At 36.0% G+C, this 17,770-nt stretch overlaps 1 protein-coding gene across 3 annotated transcripts; it reads right to left on the bottom strand.

Annotated features, from left to right (window-relative positions):
* Nucleotides 1–385: 385 nt before the first annotated feature.
* On the bottom strand, nt 386–11,725 carry LOC108326209 (lysine-specific demethylase JMJ31). 3 transcript variants are annotated; one of them, XM_017559566.2, is made up of 15 exons: nt 11,485–11,722; nt 11,308–11,385; nt 11,098–11,181; nt 10,838–11,008; nt 10,327–10,395; nt 10,099–10,225; nt 9,681–9,753; nt 9,298–9,414; nt 4,624–4,743; nt 4,479–4,497; nt 3,009–3,081; nt 2,571–2,887; nt 2,032–2,147; nt 1,856–1,949; nt 386–801 (listed from the first exon to the last, which is right to left on the bottom strand). In XM_017559566.2, exons 1-15 carry the CDS (start codon nt 11,584–11,586, stop codon nt 751–753), a joined length of 1,611 nt encoding a protein of 536 aa, XP_017415055.1. In that variant the 5' UTR covers nt 11,587–11,722; the 3' UTR covers nt 386–750. The 3 variants fall into 3 exon arrangements, with proteins under 3 accessions (XP_017415055.1, XP_052730206.1, XP_017415056.1); XM_052874246.1 differs by lacking the exon at nt 4,479–4,497 and having other exon boundaries at nt 3,009–3,085; XM_017559567.2 differs by lacking the exons at nt 2,571–2,887; nt 3,009–3,081 and having other exon boundaries at nt 11,485–11,725.
* Nucleotides 11,726–17,770: the final 6,045 nt, after the last annotated feature.

The following is a 17,770-nucleotide window of genomic DNA, read 5'->3' as shown; positions in this document are numbered from 1 at the left end:
GTTTCCTAATAAAGAAGTCATTAAGATGGTAATTAAGATAACAACGTGTTGTTACTAAATATTAATGACAGATTTTTAACTATAAAAATAACTGTTCTACGGAATACAGATTTTTTGAAAATGGTTGGGCACTCAACATTTTTTAGATAATAAACCATTAACAAAAGTGTACTAGAATAAAGCACTTTACTAAAAGAACAATGGTGCAGAATATTGTCAATAATAATTTGTCTACGTTGGGCTTTTAAAGCTGCTCACCGATCTGGTACCTGTACGCATTTTTTTATCCATATAGTCGTTTCTTACGCCAGTTCAAACATTCTGAATTTTAGGCAGAAACAACAACCCAAATAAGGTAACGTTGTTTTAGTATTTGCCTAATCCATTGTCCAAACTGAGTTTTTTCATTTAAGGAAAAAAAGTGAATGACGGGGACAAAGAACTTTGGCATGTTAGTTGAACGTATATACACAACTGTTGTAACTTGTACAAATACGAATACAGTTCAAATTAGTGATGATGGTCTACTGAACTATAAACGACAAACAAAAGTACAGGCCCAGACGAACAGCTTCAGTCTCCTATATGCATCAGTTTGTGGACCAATTCATTCATATGTTTCACTTCACTTGGCATCTAGGGACCCAGACGAAGAAATGCTTCAAGCATCAATTTACTTTTAGGAGGTACTGGTGGGTCAATTCGTCCATGAAGTTTACTCCTTTTTGAATCTCTTCTAACACCCAGCTTTCAGTTTTCCAGATTCACTCCCACAAATTTATCCAATACGTTTTTAAACGCCTACAAGTAAAGAAAGGAAAATAATCAATACGTTTGAAACGCATAAGCCTATATGCATAACTTCTATGAGTTGTTCAAAGTTTAATAAAATTAGCTTCGATTAGTTTTATTAAAACGTTCCACGTTTGTATGACTAAGTAATTTTCTGAACACAAAAAACTCTTAACCCATTTGCATATTCTCTTTCATACATGAAAGTGAAACTAAAGTCTCAATGCACATGCAGTGCAACAAATGCAAGAATCATGCATAGCAATAATGATGAGGATAGAGACCATTGAAAAGAGAAAGATGCCACCATCAAAGTATATTTAGGAAATCTGTCACTCTCGGGCAAAAAAAAAATACAGAACATGACAGTCAAACTTATCAAAATCAATTGATTCTGAGAAATAAAAAATAGTTTCTTTGGTCAGAAAATCATCGATTATTCAAATTGAAAATGACAGACAGAATATAAAGAATGTTATAAATGTTAAGGCAAAGCGTATGAAAATATAAAGGGATATGATAAAAGAGCCAAATGCAAAACAAAGATAGAATAGCGGAAATATGACATCAAATGCATATGGAGCTTGATATAGTGCAATTATTTAAGCACAGTTGAGTAATGACAAGCAGATAGCAACCTCTGTCACTTGCTCGTTAGGCATTGAAAGCGGCCAGAATGGAAACAAAATAGTGTAACTTTGAACTCAGTGAAAAAAACTCAAGGAGATTGGCAATCAACAAACGTTCACTTTCTTTTACCCAAGTAAACTAATATTGTAATATTACATTAACCATGTGGGCAAAAAAAAGAAACAGATGTAATTCCTCAGTAAGCTTTTAAAGTCAGTTAGACGTTCATGGTTTCTATAGAGCATGGAAATACAAATGTTTGACTTGCTTATTGGCAAAAAGTCCTAATGAGCGAAATACCATCCTGCTGACGCTCAAAACACAACAAACCAAATGGCTAAATATATAACTAAATTTTGCAAATATAAATTATAAACTAAATCCAGAATATTAAATTCCAAAAGATAAAGCTAGAGCACAGCTCAGCAATTACCTGTTGAGTGAACAACTCCTTCCCTTTTAGAATTGAATTCATTGCTGCAGATTGGTCATCAAATGCACTGTAGAAAGCCTCATAGAATCCATTCCTAAAATTACAGGGCCAAAAAAATGGATATTATCATTTTGACAACTACAAAAATAATGAATGTTATCTACATGAGTAAGTACCGATCTTCCTCAAGAGTATGTTGATCCATCTCATCAAATTTCCGAGTAAGGACTTCAGCTCCAACAGGCGAAAGTACATGCAGAACAAGAGCCTCTAAAGTTCTTGGGAAGTTGTGCTGAAAATAGTAAATAATCCAACATGCTTCAAATAATATATAAATGTATACAGCTTAAATAATCAAACAAACAACTAAACCCTACAAATAAAAATAAGATTAGTGTATAATTCAAGTTGCAGAAGTAGCAATAGCTCCAATATCATTGATAATTGAGAAAACGATGGAAAGCACAATATATAAAACTAAAAGAAGCGGTCACAGTGCCCTTATCCTAATACAACAAACAAAAATCTCAATCTCATTCAAACATGTTTGTCAACTCGCAAGGAAGGAATGAAAAATTTCATTGATATGACCAAGTAATAATATTGTATATCCAACCATAAGGAAAAACCCCCACCACAAGTTCAAAGTACCAAGAACTGCATAATATCAAACTTATTTGACATTTGCAAGTTTAGTAGATTAATATAAACTAACCGCCATAGCAAGAAAGACAGCTTGGAGAGTTTGTGGATTGATGTCCCAGAGAAATTTAGCAACTGGATCATCTTTAAAGTCAGCACTCACTATTTTCTCAAATTTATCATTCACTACAAGCTCACAACCATTTGTAGAAGTTGACAGTGATTGCCGATCTTGGTTGGCATTGACAATGTTGTGAACTAAAGACACAAGTTCATGAAGCACCTGAACTGCAGCCGGTTCCAATTCTTGCAAGGTGTTCCTCTCTTTAACTCTTTTCTCTTTTAGATCCATCCCTTTCAACAACTTACCATCATTTACATCGCCATGATCTGACAATCAGATTTCAAGACTGGGTTAGACAACCACTGGCAAAATGATAGCAGGATAAATTTCTCACGAGAGACACTCATAAAAACAAACTTCATCAGCGCCTTCTTGTAATTTACCTACCTGCTTGTCCACTATTAGGCAACTCGCATACCCGCATCCTAGTTTTCAACCCCAATTTAAGCAGTAGTTGGTCCTGTCTATTGAAAAAGTAAACATGTTACAAGTTCAATACAATTACTTCGAATTTATGAAGACTAGGGAGAGAAGCACTAATAACCAGATGGTTTAACTTTATAATGAACTTAGCAATCCATTCCCTTCTCCAGACGTGAGAATAAAATTATAGAGAAAATGACAAGAGTTCATAAGTTTGTGCTTACTACTTCAACAACCGTTACTCCTCAAATAGCAATCAAAACCTTTCATAATTGTAATTTGACAACAAATAACTATCTAATCGTAGACTTGATAGAATGATAAGGACAGGAAATTATTGATTAATAAGGAAATAAACTACTAGGACTCCTACAATCAAGAACCCTAAGAAATAATCCGCCAAAGCTCCTACATGAAGACAACCTCCCTGCAACAGAAAAATACTAACCAATCTCCTCTCCACTATCCATACATGCTCCCTATAAACCATGACTCACCAACCAATCCCTCTCTCCTCACACTTGCTACATCAATAACTCCCAACCCACTCAGCCTTTTTCTTTCTTCTGGAATATACTTTCCAAGTAAATGACTTATTTGGGCTCATACCCAAAATTGATCCACTTCACCATTGTCTCAATGACCAATCTGAAACTTTTAAACCAGTGAGTGATACTCTCAATAGAAAAAAGGAAACAAAGAATAACACTAAAAGAAGAACATACACATCAGAAGATTTTTTAAAAAGGAATAACTTACATGTATACCTCTCTAGGTGTGTTCAAAAGTTAACAAAATAGATGTTAAAGTACCAATTTTTAGCTTTATGTCTTTATCCATCCTCCAATACTAACTACCCAGTACGTGAAAAGGAATAAAGAATGTGTTAGACCTCTTATAAGTAAGAACTATAAGAGGAGAAACCAGAAATAAAGACTCTTTAGGTTCTATAGTATAGGACAGTTATTGTAATAGTTAGGACAAGTATTGTAATAGTTAGGACAAGTATTGTAATAGTTAGGACAAGTATTGTAATAGTTAGGAAAGTTATTTTAATAGTTAGGACAGTTATTGTAATAGTTAGGACAGTTATTGTAATAGTTTTTAACAGTTCGGTGTGCAGTTTGACAGTTTTTCCATATTTTATTAGGGCCAAGCATAACTGCTTTCAGGTAGTTATCAAACTGGAGAGAAAATCTGGAAAGAGAGAGACCAAGCTCTCGGTAACTTGGAAGAAGCATACTCTCCTAAGTGTTGTTCTATTTCAGTTTGTGTTCTGTTGTGTTCTGTGTAATCTGGTAAACTATAGACCAGATCTTGTGACAGTAATTTAATACAATTTCTATACCAGTTGGTTTCTATCAGGATGAAGTAGAATGTACACTTTATTTGAAATTTCATCAATAATGGACACAATTTTAACCAGGCACGTACCATTTCTTTGTCAATCAATCTTCGTATGTGTCCATCCAATAGGTGAATTAAAATTGACAAGAAAAAGAATAACATTCAAAAGTCAGTATATCTCATAAGCATCTATTTGGGGATAAATTATGCACAAAAACTACATCACCAATACCTTCTCAATATTCTGCGTAAATAATAAGCATCCATGTGTTCCAACATGCAAGACATCATGTTAGATCTCCACCAAAAGTTAACTGCAATGGTCAAATCATCACTATCTACCTGATGAAACCTATAACAAAAGGCATTAATGAGACCAATGAAATATAAATAAACAAATGCAGGACATTTTAAGAAGTTTATAGATATTTAGATAACAAAACAATAACCAAGCCTTTGCCCATTAGGTGGGGTCAGCTGCATACATCAAGCAAAACCATAATGATGCCATGAATCATATCAATAAAAAACTAATTGACATCTAAATCCTTCTTAATGATTTTGTTTATAATTTTTCTGAGTCAATTAGAGGAAATATCTATAGAATCTTCTTAATTAGAGAAAATATTTATAGAATCTTTCAAATTAGAAAAAATAGGTGAATGATCTTCTAGATTATTTTTTAGTACATTGTTTCCTTATTTCTATTTTTTAGAATATTAGATTGCTACAAATAGAGGTAAGGAGAATGTAATTGTAATGAATGAAAATAATAAAAATCATTCTCTTTTTCAAGATCTCCCAACCTCTAGCGATTGTTTTGCCCTACATTTGATCAACTCTCCACAATGAGGCTTCTATAATTATAATACAAGTCTTCTCCACACACCCAAACCATCTTATCCGATGCATGTTTCAACCACATATTCTACAATGCATTCCAATGTTCCCTCGCCAAATGCAGAATTCTCATATCTACTATGTTACGTATCCATGTCGGAGACGTAACTAACCACGATCGTAGGTAGAAAGATAACCCTCAACTCTCACAATAAATCAAAAGAACGGTAACTAAATAAACCTCTTTTATTGATAGAAATATCTGAATCAAAGAAAGCAAACAATAACTAGGTGGTCGACGTTTCCAACTCCTCCGCACACGTCGTCACGCGCCTCCTATCTCCGTCAGATCTCGTGTGCGTGTTTGTCACGCGCCGCTTCCAGTCGACTCGCCGGATCTCCTCCTCTCTGTTCTGACCCTCCATAGCTGTCATTGCTACCAACTTTGTTGCTTCACAGAATCTTCATCTTCCTCGCAACACACTTCAGCGACGGGTTGACGAGGATCCATCTCAGCCGCGAGGAGGAGAGGGTGTCACCTTGCGTTTCCACTTCGCAACTACTGCCCTTTGTTGATCTCTCCGATGCAGTCAGCCGCCACCGCTGCAGTCAGCCATCGTCGTTGCCGTCACAGTCAGTTGTCATTCCTACCTCTACTGCTTCCGCTATTTTCTTCTCCATCCTGAAAGGTGCCATCTAGTTGCACCTGGAAATTATTCGCTGAAAAATTGTGAAGAAGGCCTCCGATTCCAAATTTGTAGAGGGGGGGGGGGGGGCTTAGCCTTCCATTTTCCCTCATTGTCCGTTTCCCGGACGTTCTCAAAAACCACTTAGCTCCAGAATTTCCTTCCTGACGTCCTCGGGCAATGGGCCACCGCTAACTCCATCGTAGTCGTCGTAGTCACCAGTACCATCATCGAAGCCGGCATCTTCAGCGTCGGGGAAGGGAACAGGGTTGTTGTCAACGCGGACGAAGACGCTGTTGGATTGGGAAAAAGATGGGTCAGAGGCGTCGCGAGCGATGAGCTGGAAAGTGGCAGAGTTCTTCTTATCAATGAACTTCTTCCTCCCTCCCATTCAGTCTTCCAATTGTTTGACGAAAGGAAAGACTCTAAAAATTACGAAGTGTGTCAGTGTTTCGGTAACTTCTTGGGCGGCAGTGTTTGTTGTGTTTCTTCCGGGAGAAGCATTCTCTACCTTCACGGGCTTTATGCCACCACCAATGGATTTCTTCTTCCTCTTTCTTGTGCGACACTGATTGGTGCTTCTTGCCCGCGTCTCCGCGGCTTGTGCCGTCGAATGGACTGACACCTGTGGCCAAGCCTGTCTCAACCATCTGGTTACAATTCCGTGATTCTCTCTTGCAAGTGTGATGTCCCCGTTGGCATGTGGCATGAAGGGGAGTCTATTTCTGTAGGTGTAATGTTCCAGTCAACAAGTTGTTGTAACCTCTGCAGTTTGTCGTTGTTGCCTCCATAAGTTGCCATATTTTCTTTGGTCAAGATTAAGAGTGTCTCGTAAAGTGCACTAGCCGTCGTTCTCGCTGTTTGCCGTGAGGGGAAATATTTTTCAGCCCCTGCAGAGAACTTTCTTTTTGGGCTATAGTTTAGCCCGTACTTCTTGTGATACAGTGTTAAGTATCACCTTTTTGGAGTAGTCCAGTAGAGAACTTTGGACCTCCAACCTGTCTTTGGCCTTCTGATGCCATCATAAGTCCCAATCTTTGGTGTTTTTTGGTTTCTGCCAATGCCTTGTTGTAACAGCTCAGTGAGAGTTGTTCTATGAGACCACCCACTGATTTGACTCGTTCGATGTTAGGGGTTTCAGATTTGTCCCCAAGTACGGATCGGTTCTCACCAGTTCTTTCACCTTCACGTTCTGTCATTGACGTCCATATGCCGTTCAGTCGTGAGGGGAAGAAAAGTTTCAGCAGCCGCAGGGTAGTTAATCCCTGAAGGTTTGTTGTTGTTTCAACCGTTGTAGGGTGGTTAAGTCCCTATAGGTTTGTTGTTGTTAGCCACTGCAGACAGTTCAGTTCCTGCAGGTTTGTTGTTGTTCAGGGCAATTAAGTCCCTAAAGGTTCGTTGTTGATAGGGCAGTTAAGTCCCTTAAGGTGTGTTGTTGTTCAGGGTGGTTAAAGTCCTTACAGGTTTGTGGTTGTTAGCCTTTTAGTGCCGCTGCAGGGTAGTGTAATCCCTGCAGGTCTGTTGCTGTTTAGGACATTTAAGTCCCTGCAGGTCGGTTGCTGTTTAGGACAGTTAAGTCCCTGAAGGTTTGTTGTTGTTTAGGGTAGTTAAGTCCCTACAGGTTTGTGGTTGTTAGCCTTTGAAGGCCTCCCATATGTTACTCATGGAAATCATGTTCTTGAAGTTTTGTTGTTGTTCGCCACTATTGATGGCAATCCAGTCCCTGCAGTTTGTTGTTGTTCGCCACTGGAGGCCCTTCATCTGTTCTTGTAGTTTGTTGTTGTTTGCTGTTGCAAGTCATCATCCATTTTTGATGGAAATCTCCCTCGTCCATTGCTGTCCAAGTTGAAGTTTCATGGTGTTAGTTCGTCCTCGTCCATTGCTATCCAATTTGGTTTATTGACGTTCTCTACAATTGAGTTTGACTATTCCAAGCTTGGTTCATACAATCTTGTATGATCCATCTTGAGGGGGAGTGTTGTAATTTGAGATAATATCTTTAGAATCTTCCTAATTAAAGGAAATAGATATATAATCTTTTTATTTTATTTTACTTTCCTAGTTTCCCTATTTCCCTTTTTAGGAGAATTAGATTATTACAAATAGAGAGTATCAGAATGTATTTTTATGTTTGAAAATTTTCCTTTAAGCTTGACTTTGGGTGCCTTTCTATCACAGATAACACCAAAAGCATTCTTCCAATTCATCTATCTTGCTTAATTCCTATAGTTTACATCCCCCCTATTTTTTGGTCATTATGTACGAAGCTCTCTAAATACTTTAACCATGTGACCTGTTATATTCTTCAATCCTACTGAGTTGTGAGTAAATAAATTTATAGTCAGATGCGCATACCAACAATCTAAGAAGGGAAATACACTAATAGCATTTTAAGCACCAAATACACAGAAATTATGACAAATATGAACACGAAGCTTAAAGTGAAAAACGAAGCATGATGCGTTATCTCCAGATGTATAAATAACAAACAGAATTTTAAACTACATTCAGTATATCTTCATGCTTTCCATCCTACAGGAAATATTTGTACTCTCTTGGCACAAAAACCTTTAACAAAGTGTTTTATGCCAATGAATAAAATATGGAAATCAATCAAACAAGGTCACATCATATAAAACAGTACACTTTCAAATGTAACTGTTCCAACCATAAATAATAAGATGGTCCTGGAATTGGGGAAAATATAATGCAACACAAAAATATAGAAAAGAGATGAGACAGTGGCCTTTAGAAATTTGTTAGTGTGAAGATTCGTTGGGCCTGTAAGGCTGTATGAATGGATACAAGTAGTTAAGACACATAGACACAAATATAAATTGAAAACAAAGCCCGCCTATATTTACAATTTGACAAGCATGAAAGAATTCAAAGATTAACAACCTTCCTTGAAAACGTCAAAAATCTCAAAAGAAAATATTACATTTTCTTCCTATCTTATGAACTGTAAGGTGTATGAAGTGTCATTTCTTATATGCTATTTTAATTTTAGTCTACATCAAGATAATCCTTCTTTGAAACACTTTGGTAGTGCTCTTTGATTGTTATACAGATAAAAAAGAAGAGCATAGGGAATCGTCTCTTTATTCTTTACTGTCAAAAAAAAGATGGTGGACTCACTTTTCTTGGGTATATTTTACATGATTTTTTTTCTTCGTGATCAGCAATGGCTGCAAGAAAACAAAAGTGTGTGTGTGTGTGTATATAGCATAGATTGACAAAAATAAAATGACAACTTATACTATTATCATGCAACAATTTTCTCTGTCCAATCTAACCAGCCTGACCGATGTTCCCCTAATTCAGATGACAGACACTGAGAAAGTCATATCCTAAAGACATTGTCAAATTTTAGAGCTTACCAGCCTTCCGGAATGAAAAGTGCATCGCCTGCCTGAAGAACAACCTTTTGAGCAAACTCCATTGAACATTCTGCTCTTGGATAAATTGAGTAGTCAGGATTTTCTAAAGATACAGAACTGCCACGTGGATTTTATTAGGAAAAACAATAGAACTGTCAGAATATAATAATGCCTTAGTGACAACTAACTAGAGAGTTGTGTTTTATGGACTGCACTTCTAAGAGTTGAATTTGTCTCATGCTAGTAATAGCGCAGTGTACAACAATCTATTCAACACATTGATAAAGAGATAGGAAACCTAACAATCACTGAGTGCATTTGGTCATACAGTAATTCTCTATTTATTCTCTCTCTCTCCTCTTAATATTCGTTTTAAATAATACCTGTGATTAGAAGCCTCCCCGTATATAGGCATTGGGTAGAGTGAGGGACTGGCAGAAGGAGGCCACAAAACAACTACAAAGAATTTGGTTGTTAGAGAAGGTTTGTAAAATAAATTGAATAGAGGGAAATGAGAAGACTCTTGGAAATAAAGTTTGAGGGAGAAGTAAATAAAGTTCCAAAACTCTATTGGGGGGTGATACATTATTTATCGGCATATTACTTTAGACATTAAATAGACTAAAACATCAGTAAGCCATACCAATGTACTGAAATTTGTTAATAATTGATACCCTGAGGATGTGTAAAAACAAAAACAAAAAAAAACACTGATACCCTGAGAAGTACCACATCCATCACTCAAAGGAAAAAATACACACTGGCAAGGTCATATGATACATCAATAAGAGGAAGACATACCTCGTTTGCAGCCAGAAACTATACAAAGAAGATTGTGGTGTGGATCATAGTGAGTACTTGATCTGGCTTCGGCATTGTTCATCCACAAATTTATAGAAGATAACTCTTTTGAAGCCAAAATCGAAGGCTGCAGAAAAAAAAAGCCCAAATAAAACCTCCTATTACAGAGAACAACTAAATATACAGAGCTGTAGACTACAAAAAAATTACAGGGATAAATGCACCAACCGTCAGAATGTCTTCCTTTAGGGTTTCTAACTGAACGGTTTCCTGACTATCACTGTTCATTATTGGTACCTGAAATACACATCACCAACATTCATTTGAAAATATGCCACCATCACACTATCTAAAAAGCAAACAAAAGAACTCACCTTCTAGGGAATTTATTTTAGAAATTGTGAGGGTAAATTTTCTTACAGTGAAGACGAAATTATAAACACCCAAGGTAAGAAGATAGCACTCAGGTTAGATGGTACTCATGGGGATGAATGCCGATTCAGGTATGCTTTTATCACTAACTATTATATAATTGCATTGATTTCACATGCTATACTTTATGCCTATGAATATTCTTCATTGTCATTTCATCAACTTAGGGACAGGGCCAACGCAGAGATGACAGCCAAAATAGTTCAATGAAATATTAAAAAAGCATAGAATCTTCATAAAAAAGGTTCAAAAAAATCCTTTTGTAAACCAGTTCGCAAAATTACCGACTATCTAATAGACGTTGAACCTGTGCTAAATAAATTTGTTTGGGAGCATCTTCCAATGATAAACAAGCATGTTTTGTATCATTGTCAGTTTGTGAGGCAGCACGATGATCAAGACCCTGATGATGGCGCTTACTTTGCATCTGCGTCGGCTTCTTGCAAAAGTCAAGGAAGTTAGAAAATGGCAGAGGAACCTGCAAGGAAAGAAAAACAGATTAATCACGCATCATTTCATCAATAGACCGAAAACCATATATAGATAGTTTTTAAGAAAAAAAAGTACCCTCTGATGGCTTCCAAGATCACCATAAAAAACAGGTGCAGATTGAGATACCATGGCCTCCACCGTGCAAGAACCCACACGTGCCTAGGTTTCAACACATAGCACCAAATGAAAATGTTCAACAGACGGTTAACTTACTTCAATCAATGATACAAGACACAAGGAAATGAAGGATGCGGAGAAGAGAATGTGAGTAACGTGAAGAGGAACCTGCAAGTAGTCAAGGCCACCGTTGGATGGATTCCAGTGCGAGAATGCCTTCCAACTTTTGGTGCACCCGCGAAAAACCTTTTCCGGATTGAAAAAACCACCAATTAATTAACTGTAAATAATAAATTGCGCATAACAGAAAGAAGAGAAATAGAGTGTTGTGTGTTGTTTACATACAGCGGGAACGTTTGAAAGCTCTATCACAGAGTCGAAGTCTTTGGCCGTTGGAAGCTCATCGAATCTTCGGATTCGAATGGACGATGACGACGACGACTCCATTCAATTTGAAACCTCTTCTTTTTCTAATGTTTATTATTTGTTTCTTCAAGTTTACTCTTTGAAGCAGCTAGCAATAATTGAATTGAAAAATAAACGAACCAATTTTCTCGTTTCAGAAGCTGAAAAATGAACTTGCTAGTATCATTTGTGTGACCTGTGACCAATGATAATGGTTTTTTTTCATGGATATTTTCATGGGCTGTGGGCTCTTCTCGTCCAGGTTCAAATGCTTGACAATTGTTTTAGGTTTTTGCTTCCTGCACTCATCATTATTATTTACACCATACCCTGACAGAAGTCTAAAATGTCCTCCCTCATTATACCAAACAAAAGTAAACAGCTTTGCAGAAAAAAGCTCATTCTAAAAATTCTTTTTAAAATACATTTTATGTATTCTACAAAGTTTGTTTTAGAAAGTTCATTTTAAAAAGCTTATTACAAAATATTTCATGCGTTTTAGAAAAAAAAAATTCCAAAATTTCTATTCAAAAAAATCCCATTTTAAAAATTCTATTTCAAAAATTACATCCCAAAAGCTTCATTCTAAAAATCATGTTTTGAAAATTAAAAATTTTCAAAAATATGTAATCTAGAAGTCATGTTTACAAAAAGTAAAGTAGTCATTTTAAAAATTGTGGTGATGCTAAAAAATTATGGGATGTAGAAAGAAAAGTCTGGTTTTCAGCACTATCTCTCAAACTGAAAGACCAAAATACCCTTTTGCTTTATTTTAAAAACAAACCCTATATGAGATGTTTGTTGTTCCATTTGCTTTCTTTTCTTCGTAAAATAGTGACTCTATCCCCATATAAAAATCAAATAGTTTGTGTACTTGGTTTTGCTTTTATTTTAATATACAATTTGAAAATATATTAAATATATAATTTTAAAAGGTTTAATTATTCTTGTAGTCCTTATTTCTGTTGGGTTTTTTAAATAGGTCTCTTTTTTCTCAATTGGTCTCTAAAAGTGAAAAATATAAGCAATTGGGTCCTTGTTGTTAAATAAGGTTAACAGGATTAAATTTTTTGTGACTTGTCAGCGAGAGCTGAAATCATTTAATGACGTAACATATGCAGAGCCTCTTAGGTGAAAAATGTATAATTAAAAAAAATTGTTTCTGAAATGTGAATATCTTTCCTCACATAACCATGGCAGTCGTCAAATCGCCTTTCCTCACCCCAACCATCCATTAAAGAAGGCCACCATGCTCTCTTCCATCCACCATTGTGAGCGAAGCAGTCACACTTCCTTATCATGAACCATCTTCATTGTGCTACCTTTTTCGTCCTCCAATCTCAACCACAAAGCTCCACGCCTTCATTCAACCTTCATCACCAATCTTCTTCACCGTTGTCTATCGCGGAAACCCCAATCACAAGCTGCAAAAACCTAAATTCACAAAATCAGGACCAACCACCATAAGCAAACCCTAAATCCCTAAATTTCCAAAAACCCTAAGACGCGCTTCCTCCACCATCTTCGAACCCAACTTTCGGTCAACCACCACGAAACTTGCAAATAGGAAAACAAAGAAACCAGATGCAGTGAACATCAACCCAATCGGAGCATAATTTCGAACTCAACCAAAATTGCGAAACAAAATAGAAGGACCCTTTGAGAAACCCCTCCATCGCCTCTAATCGCACCATCATAAGAAGAATCTCAAATCACACAACTGCGACGGAGAAACCCTAACTTGTCTCGCACAACAACACGCGTCATGGTGAAGTTGGTTCGCGAATCGCAGCGATGCTAATGGGTTTGCGTCAAAAAGATGGTGGAGGTGTGAATCAGTGAGGTTGAAGGCGAATGCGAATGTGGGTTTTCTGTTGGGAAATTTGCGATGGCTCACGTTTAGGCTTCACAATGGTAGCCATGGAGGTTCGAATTAGGCGATTTGGGGCAGATTGCGATTAGGATTCCTGAGTTTGTGAAATTTGGGATTTCTCTGCAAGTTTGTTGTGAGGTGCGATTCATCGTAATTTAGGGTTGATTTTTGGGTTTCCTTTCGTAGGCTTGATGCATAGGGAAGAAGATTTCTAGGTGGTGCTTAATTATGCAAGGTTGATGGTGTTTGGGTGGGATATTACAATTGAAGCACGAAGGTGAAGGTTTGTGTGGTAGAGATTAAGCTGAGCGTGACGACATGTATGGTGGCGTGTTGGTGTTTTGGGTGGTTTGATTCGAGAATGGAGGATGACACTTTTTTTTATTTTTTAATTACACATTTTCCACCTAATTGAGGCTCCACATTATTAAATTATTCCACCTCACACTCACAAGTCACCTGAAATTTAACATCGTCAACCAATTTAACGACAGGGACCCAATTGCTTCAATTTTTCACTTTTAGGAACCCAATTTAGAAAATAAAATAAGAGGCTTAATACCATTGTTGGTCCCAATTTTTGTCATATTTGTTCGAAATGGTCCTCATTTTTTTAGAATGTTCAATGTAGACCTTTATATCATAATTTATGTTCAATTTAGTCATTTTGGCAAACGACATTTAAATCGTTAACGGCTAAATTTCCAGCTGAGCAATCAGTCAATGACATGCCATTTATTGCCTGACGTGGACACTTTAAGGCATAGTGAGGTGGATTTATGTTTTTTGAAACTTATTTTGTAATATTTAATGACTCCCCCTTAATATTAGGGTTTTTATCGAATTGACAGCCACCATGACATCCATAGCCACCTTCCTTTCCACCACTCGCGCAACCAGAAAAAAACCAATTCATAGATAAAGAACATGACTCCCAATCCCAAAGACAACCCCAAAACGTAGCCATCAACCTCAATCGCAAACGCTGAATGATTAAAAACATAAAATGTCCCAACCGAAAAACCCTAAATCCCCATTTCCAATTTCACAAACAAGATGAGTAAAACCCCAAAAAGAAAACCAAAATTCCTTTTTGCAAAGGAGAACCCTCTATAGAAAGGGTTGATGCATGAGCTTGAAGCAGAGAAGAGAAGAATGGTTCCCCTGCCTCCACGCGAACTTAAATAAGAAGAAAGAAAACTAGAAGAAAACCCTCTCTAGATGAGAACTTTACACGAGAGAAAAATGGCACCCAAGACCAATTCATCCGCGAGAAAGGAAGGGAAATAAGCTTGAAGCTTCAGGGTTTTGCTTACAGTAAATAGAGAAAAGAAGAGATTGGGGAAGAATCTCTCTTGCGTGACCCCTGAGGCTGGGTTCCCAGATTCTAAAAGAACAAAGTCTTTACCCTTATTTGGGTTCTCTAATAAAATGCCCCCCATTGAAAAATTAAAATCGTAAATGCAAGTGTTATGCCTAAGGTTGAAGAGGGAAGATGATGAAGTGGTCAGGATGAAGATGACAAAAGGCAGTCACGTCAGATTAAATAGGTTACATCATTTACTAATTGCAAACTTTGACACTGTGTCGTTAACGATTTAAATGTCGTTTGCCAAAAAGACTAAATTGAATATAAATTGCGATATAAGGGACTATATTGAACATAATAAAAAAATGAGGACCACTTCGAACAAAGTTGACAAAAATTGGGACCACCAATGATATTAAGCCAAAATAAGAAAGGGACCTATTTGAGAAAACCCAATAGAAATATTGACTACAAGAATGATTAAACCATTTTAAAAAGAACCGTTAATCATTTTATCATAGAAAATTGTTAAATAAAGAGATATGTCATTATTCTTATTGTTGTTACATTTGTAATTTTAAATTTCTCTTATTCAAAAATAAATTCCATAATTTTATAATTAAAAATTACAATGCAAATGTTTTACTATATTTTAATAAGTATAAATGTATTTGATGTAAAATACAATTAAATCATGATAGATAATTTCCAAAGGAGTCTTATTGGCTCACAATTGGATGTAACTGGTTGGTAATGAATTTGATATGATTTAATGTAAATTTTGTGTATTTTTGTATTCTTATTTAAGTTGTAATAAGTTACTAATTGAGTATATTTTGAAGATTTTTCTACCAAATAATAATTATGCATAATCTCATGTTTTATCTATATAAATCCAAAATGCATAATAGAGTGATATATTAATTCTTAACAAATTTATATTTTAATTCATGACAAAAATAAAATGTGAAAGCACACTTCAATTTGTCATTAGGAGTAATGTGGATAATAATGTTAATGACGGTATGTATGTGATTTTTCATACGTAGAGGACCTTAGATAGTCCAAAACATTACCTTCTCTACAAAGAGAAAATAAAAACCCTAATATAGTCCAAAACATTACCTTCTCTACAAATGATGATCATAACTCATTTTATAACTTCTGTCACTTTATAGATTTTGATAATTCTAATTTGGTCCCTCATTAAATCAAAATATTGTTTTACATATCTACACAACAATCATTCATGACACTTATGTCCTTAGTCATAAACCTAATATTAATATATCACTTTATAATTTTAATTAACTAGATAATGATCCTAACATATTTAAATAATATAAATGTGATCCAAAAATTCCAACATATTTATATGATCTTATTAAAGTTAGTATCCAATACGAAGAAGTTAGAGGTCCACACCACCAAATGGAGATAATTGTTACATTCCAGTTCGGGATCAATCACACTAGTAAGTATTGGTTCAATTGTAGTATTAAGTATCGTATCCACAACGATTTGATCAATTTTTATCAAAACTTGTGATACTATTTGGATTTATGATTTTAAACATTTGATTGTAAAGTGATAATGATCCAGAACTCTTACTTAATAGCAAATAATTTAGTGGTATAAAACGTGATGGGATTGAATTTCATTACTTTGTTCGTATACACAGTTATTATTTCATTGGATTATCAAAGTTCATTCTTTGTTCTTTGAAGTACACTAATGTAATCCTAGACTCATGCCTACAACACTAGGAATTAAAGACATTCAAACTTAGTGATTTCTCTACTCCTAGTGAATGAACTCTTTGCATTAATGATTATTAAGACTCTTTAGACTAATTAAGTTATATAAGGACATTGATGGAGGACCATCTAAACTTAACATAGGACCTTTAACAAGAGCCATGTCCAAGAGAATCCAAGAGGAAGAGGGAGCACTCACTACCTTACTCTTATGGAGTATTACTTACTAAGTTCTCTTTCTCTTTGCTAAATACTTTTACATTGCTTTTGTAGAATATTAATAAAAGGGAGGAACCATGTCTATGCAACTTAAAAAGGCTGCCACGTAAGAAAACCAAAGAAGCACAAATGGATGGTTGGTGCCCACGGCCTTTGCACTACGTTCAACACCAAAGACAACAACTCCATCTTCTTCAATTGCTTTGCTGAGTTGGCAATTATAGCTTGCTTCCCAAGCTTCCTCCATCTGTTTTACAGCATGTGCACATTTAAAATAACTTGCACAATAAGTTTTAGAAGCTCTCCTTCTTCTATAAATAGAGAGCTTCATCACTTGTAAATGTAACTTGATTTGAAGTAAGGAAATGCTGCCAATTTTCAGCTTTTACTCTCAAGTTCAACCTTGTGCATTGTTATCTTGCACCTCCTCTAGCTTCTTTCCCCTTTGGAAAGCCTACTGAGCTAGAACTCTACCAAACAGCCACTCCAAAACACTTCCAGCATATTCACAAACACCTTGCATGCGTCCATAAACTCCACTACATTTCATTCAATCTGCTGCCAGTTCTCTGCTTCGGGAAGCTTCTTCTGCATTTCCTGGAGTTGCTTCCATCATTTGGCATCAAGAGCCAGGTTCTCCACGCAAGTCTCCAAGAGATAAGTCACTTTTTCAGTCATCTCTCACTTCTGTCATGTGTTGTTCCAGTATTTGCCACTGTTTGAATTTTTTTTTTCTTTCTCACTTCTATTGTTTGATTTCGTGATTGTAGTGGATGTTTGTCCTCATTCACTGTTCCTTAGTGTTTGTTTTCCATTTTAATCGGTGCAACTTCTTTAATTTTAGTTTGAATTCAGCTTCATCCATCATTTTCTTTTTTGTTTGGTCATGTGCAGAATTTACTGCAGTTTTAATTCTGTCTAGTATTTGCTTCTGTTTCAGTTTCGCTTTTTTTTTTCCTGGTTTGCTTTGAATTGTGTGCATTTGCTAAGCTATATGTTGATCTATAAAGCACAGAAAATCAGTCAGCTTTGATCATTGGAGCTTATATGCATTGCACATTTTGGTTC

Source organism: Vigna angularis, chromosome 3 (assembly GCF_016808095.1).
Source record: "Vigna angularis cultivar LongXiaoDou No.4 chromosome 3, ASM1680809v1, whole genome shotgun sequence".
NCBI lineage: Eukaryota > Viridiplantae > Streptophyta > Magnoliopsida > Fabales > Fabaceae > Vigna > Vigna angularis.
This window is presented reverse-complemented; position numbering and strand designations above follow the sequence as displayed.

Bases quoted from the DNA above. Each gene is read 5' to 3' on its own strand.
- LOC108326209 (XM_017559566.2), bottom strand. From the start codon at position 11,586: ATGGAGTCGTCGTCGTCATCGTCCATTCGAATCCGAAGATTCGATGAG. The intron at 4,744-9,297 runs GTAAGCTCTAAA...CTTTTGTTATAG, and splicing joins CTTTTCATTCCGGAAGGCTG to GTTTCATCAGGTAGATAGTG. The intron at 2,888-3,008 runs GTAGGTAAATTA...TCTGATTGTCAG, and splicing joins GCCTAATAGTGGACAAGCAG to ATCATGGCGATGTAAATGAT.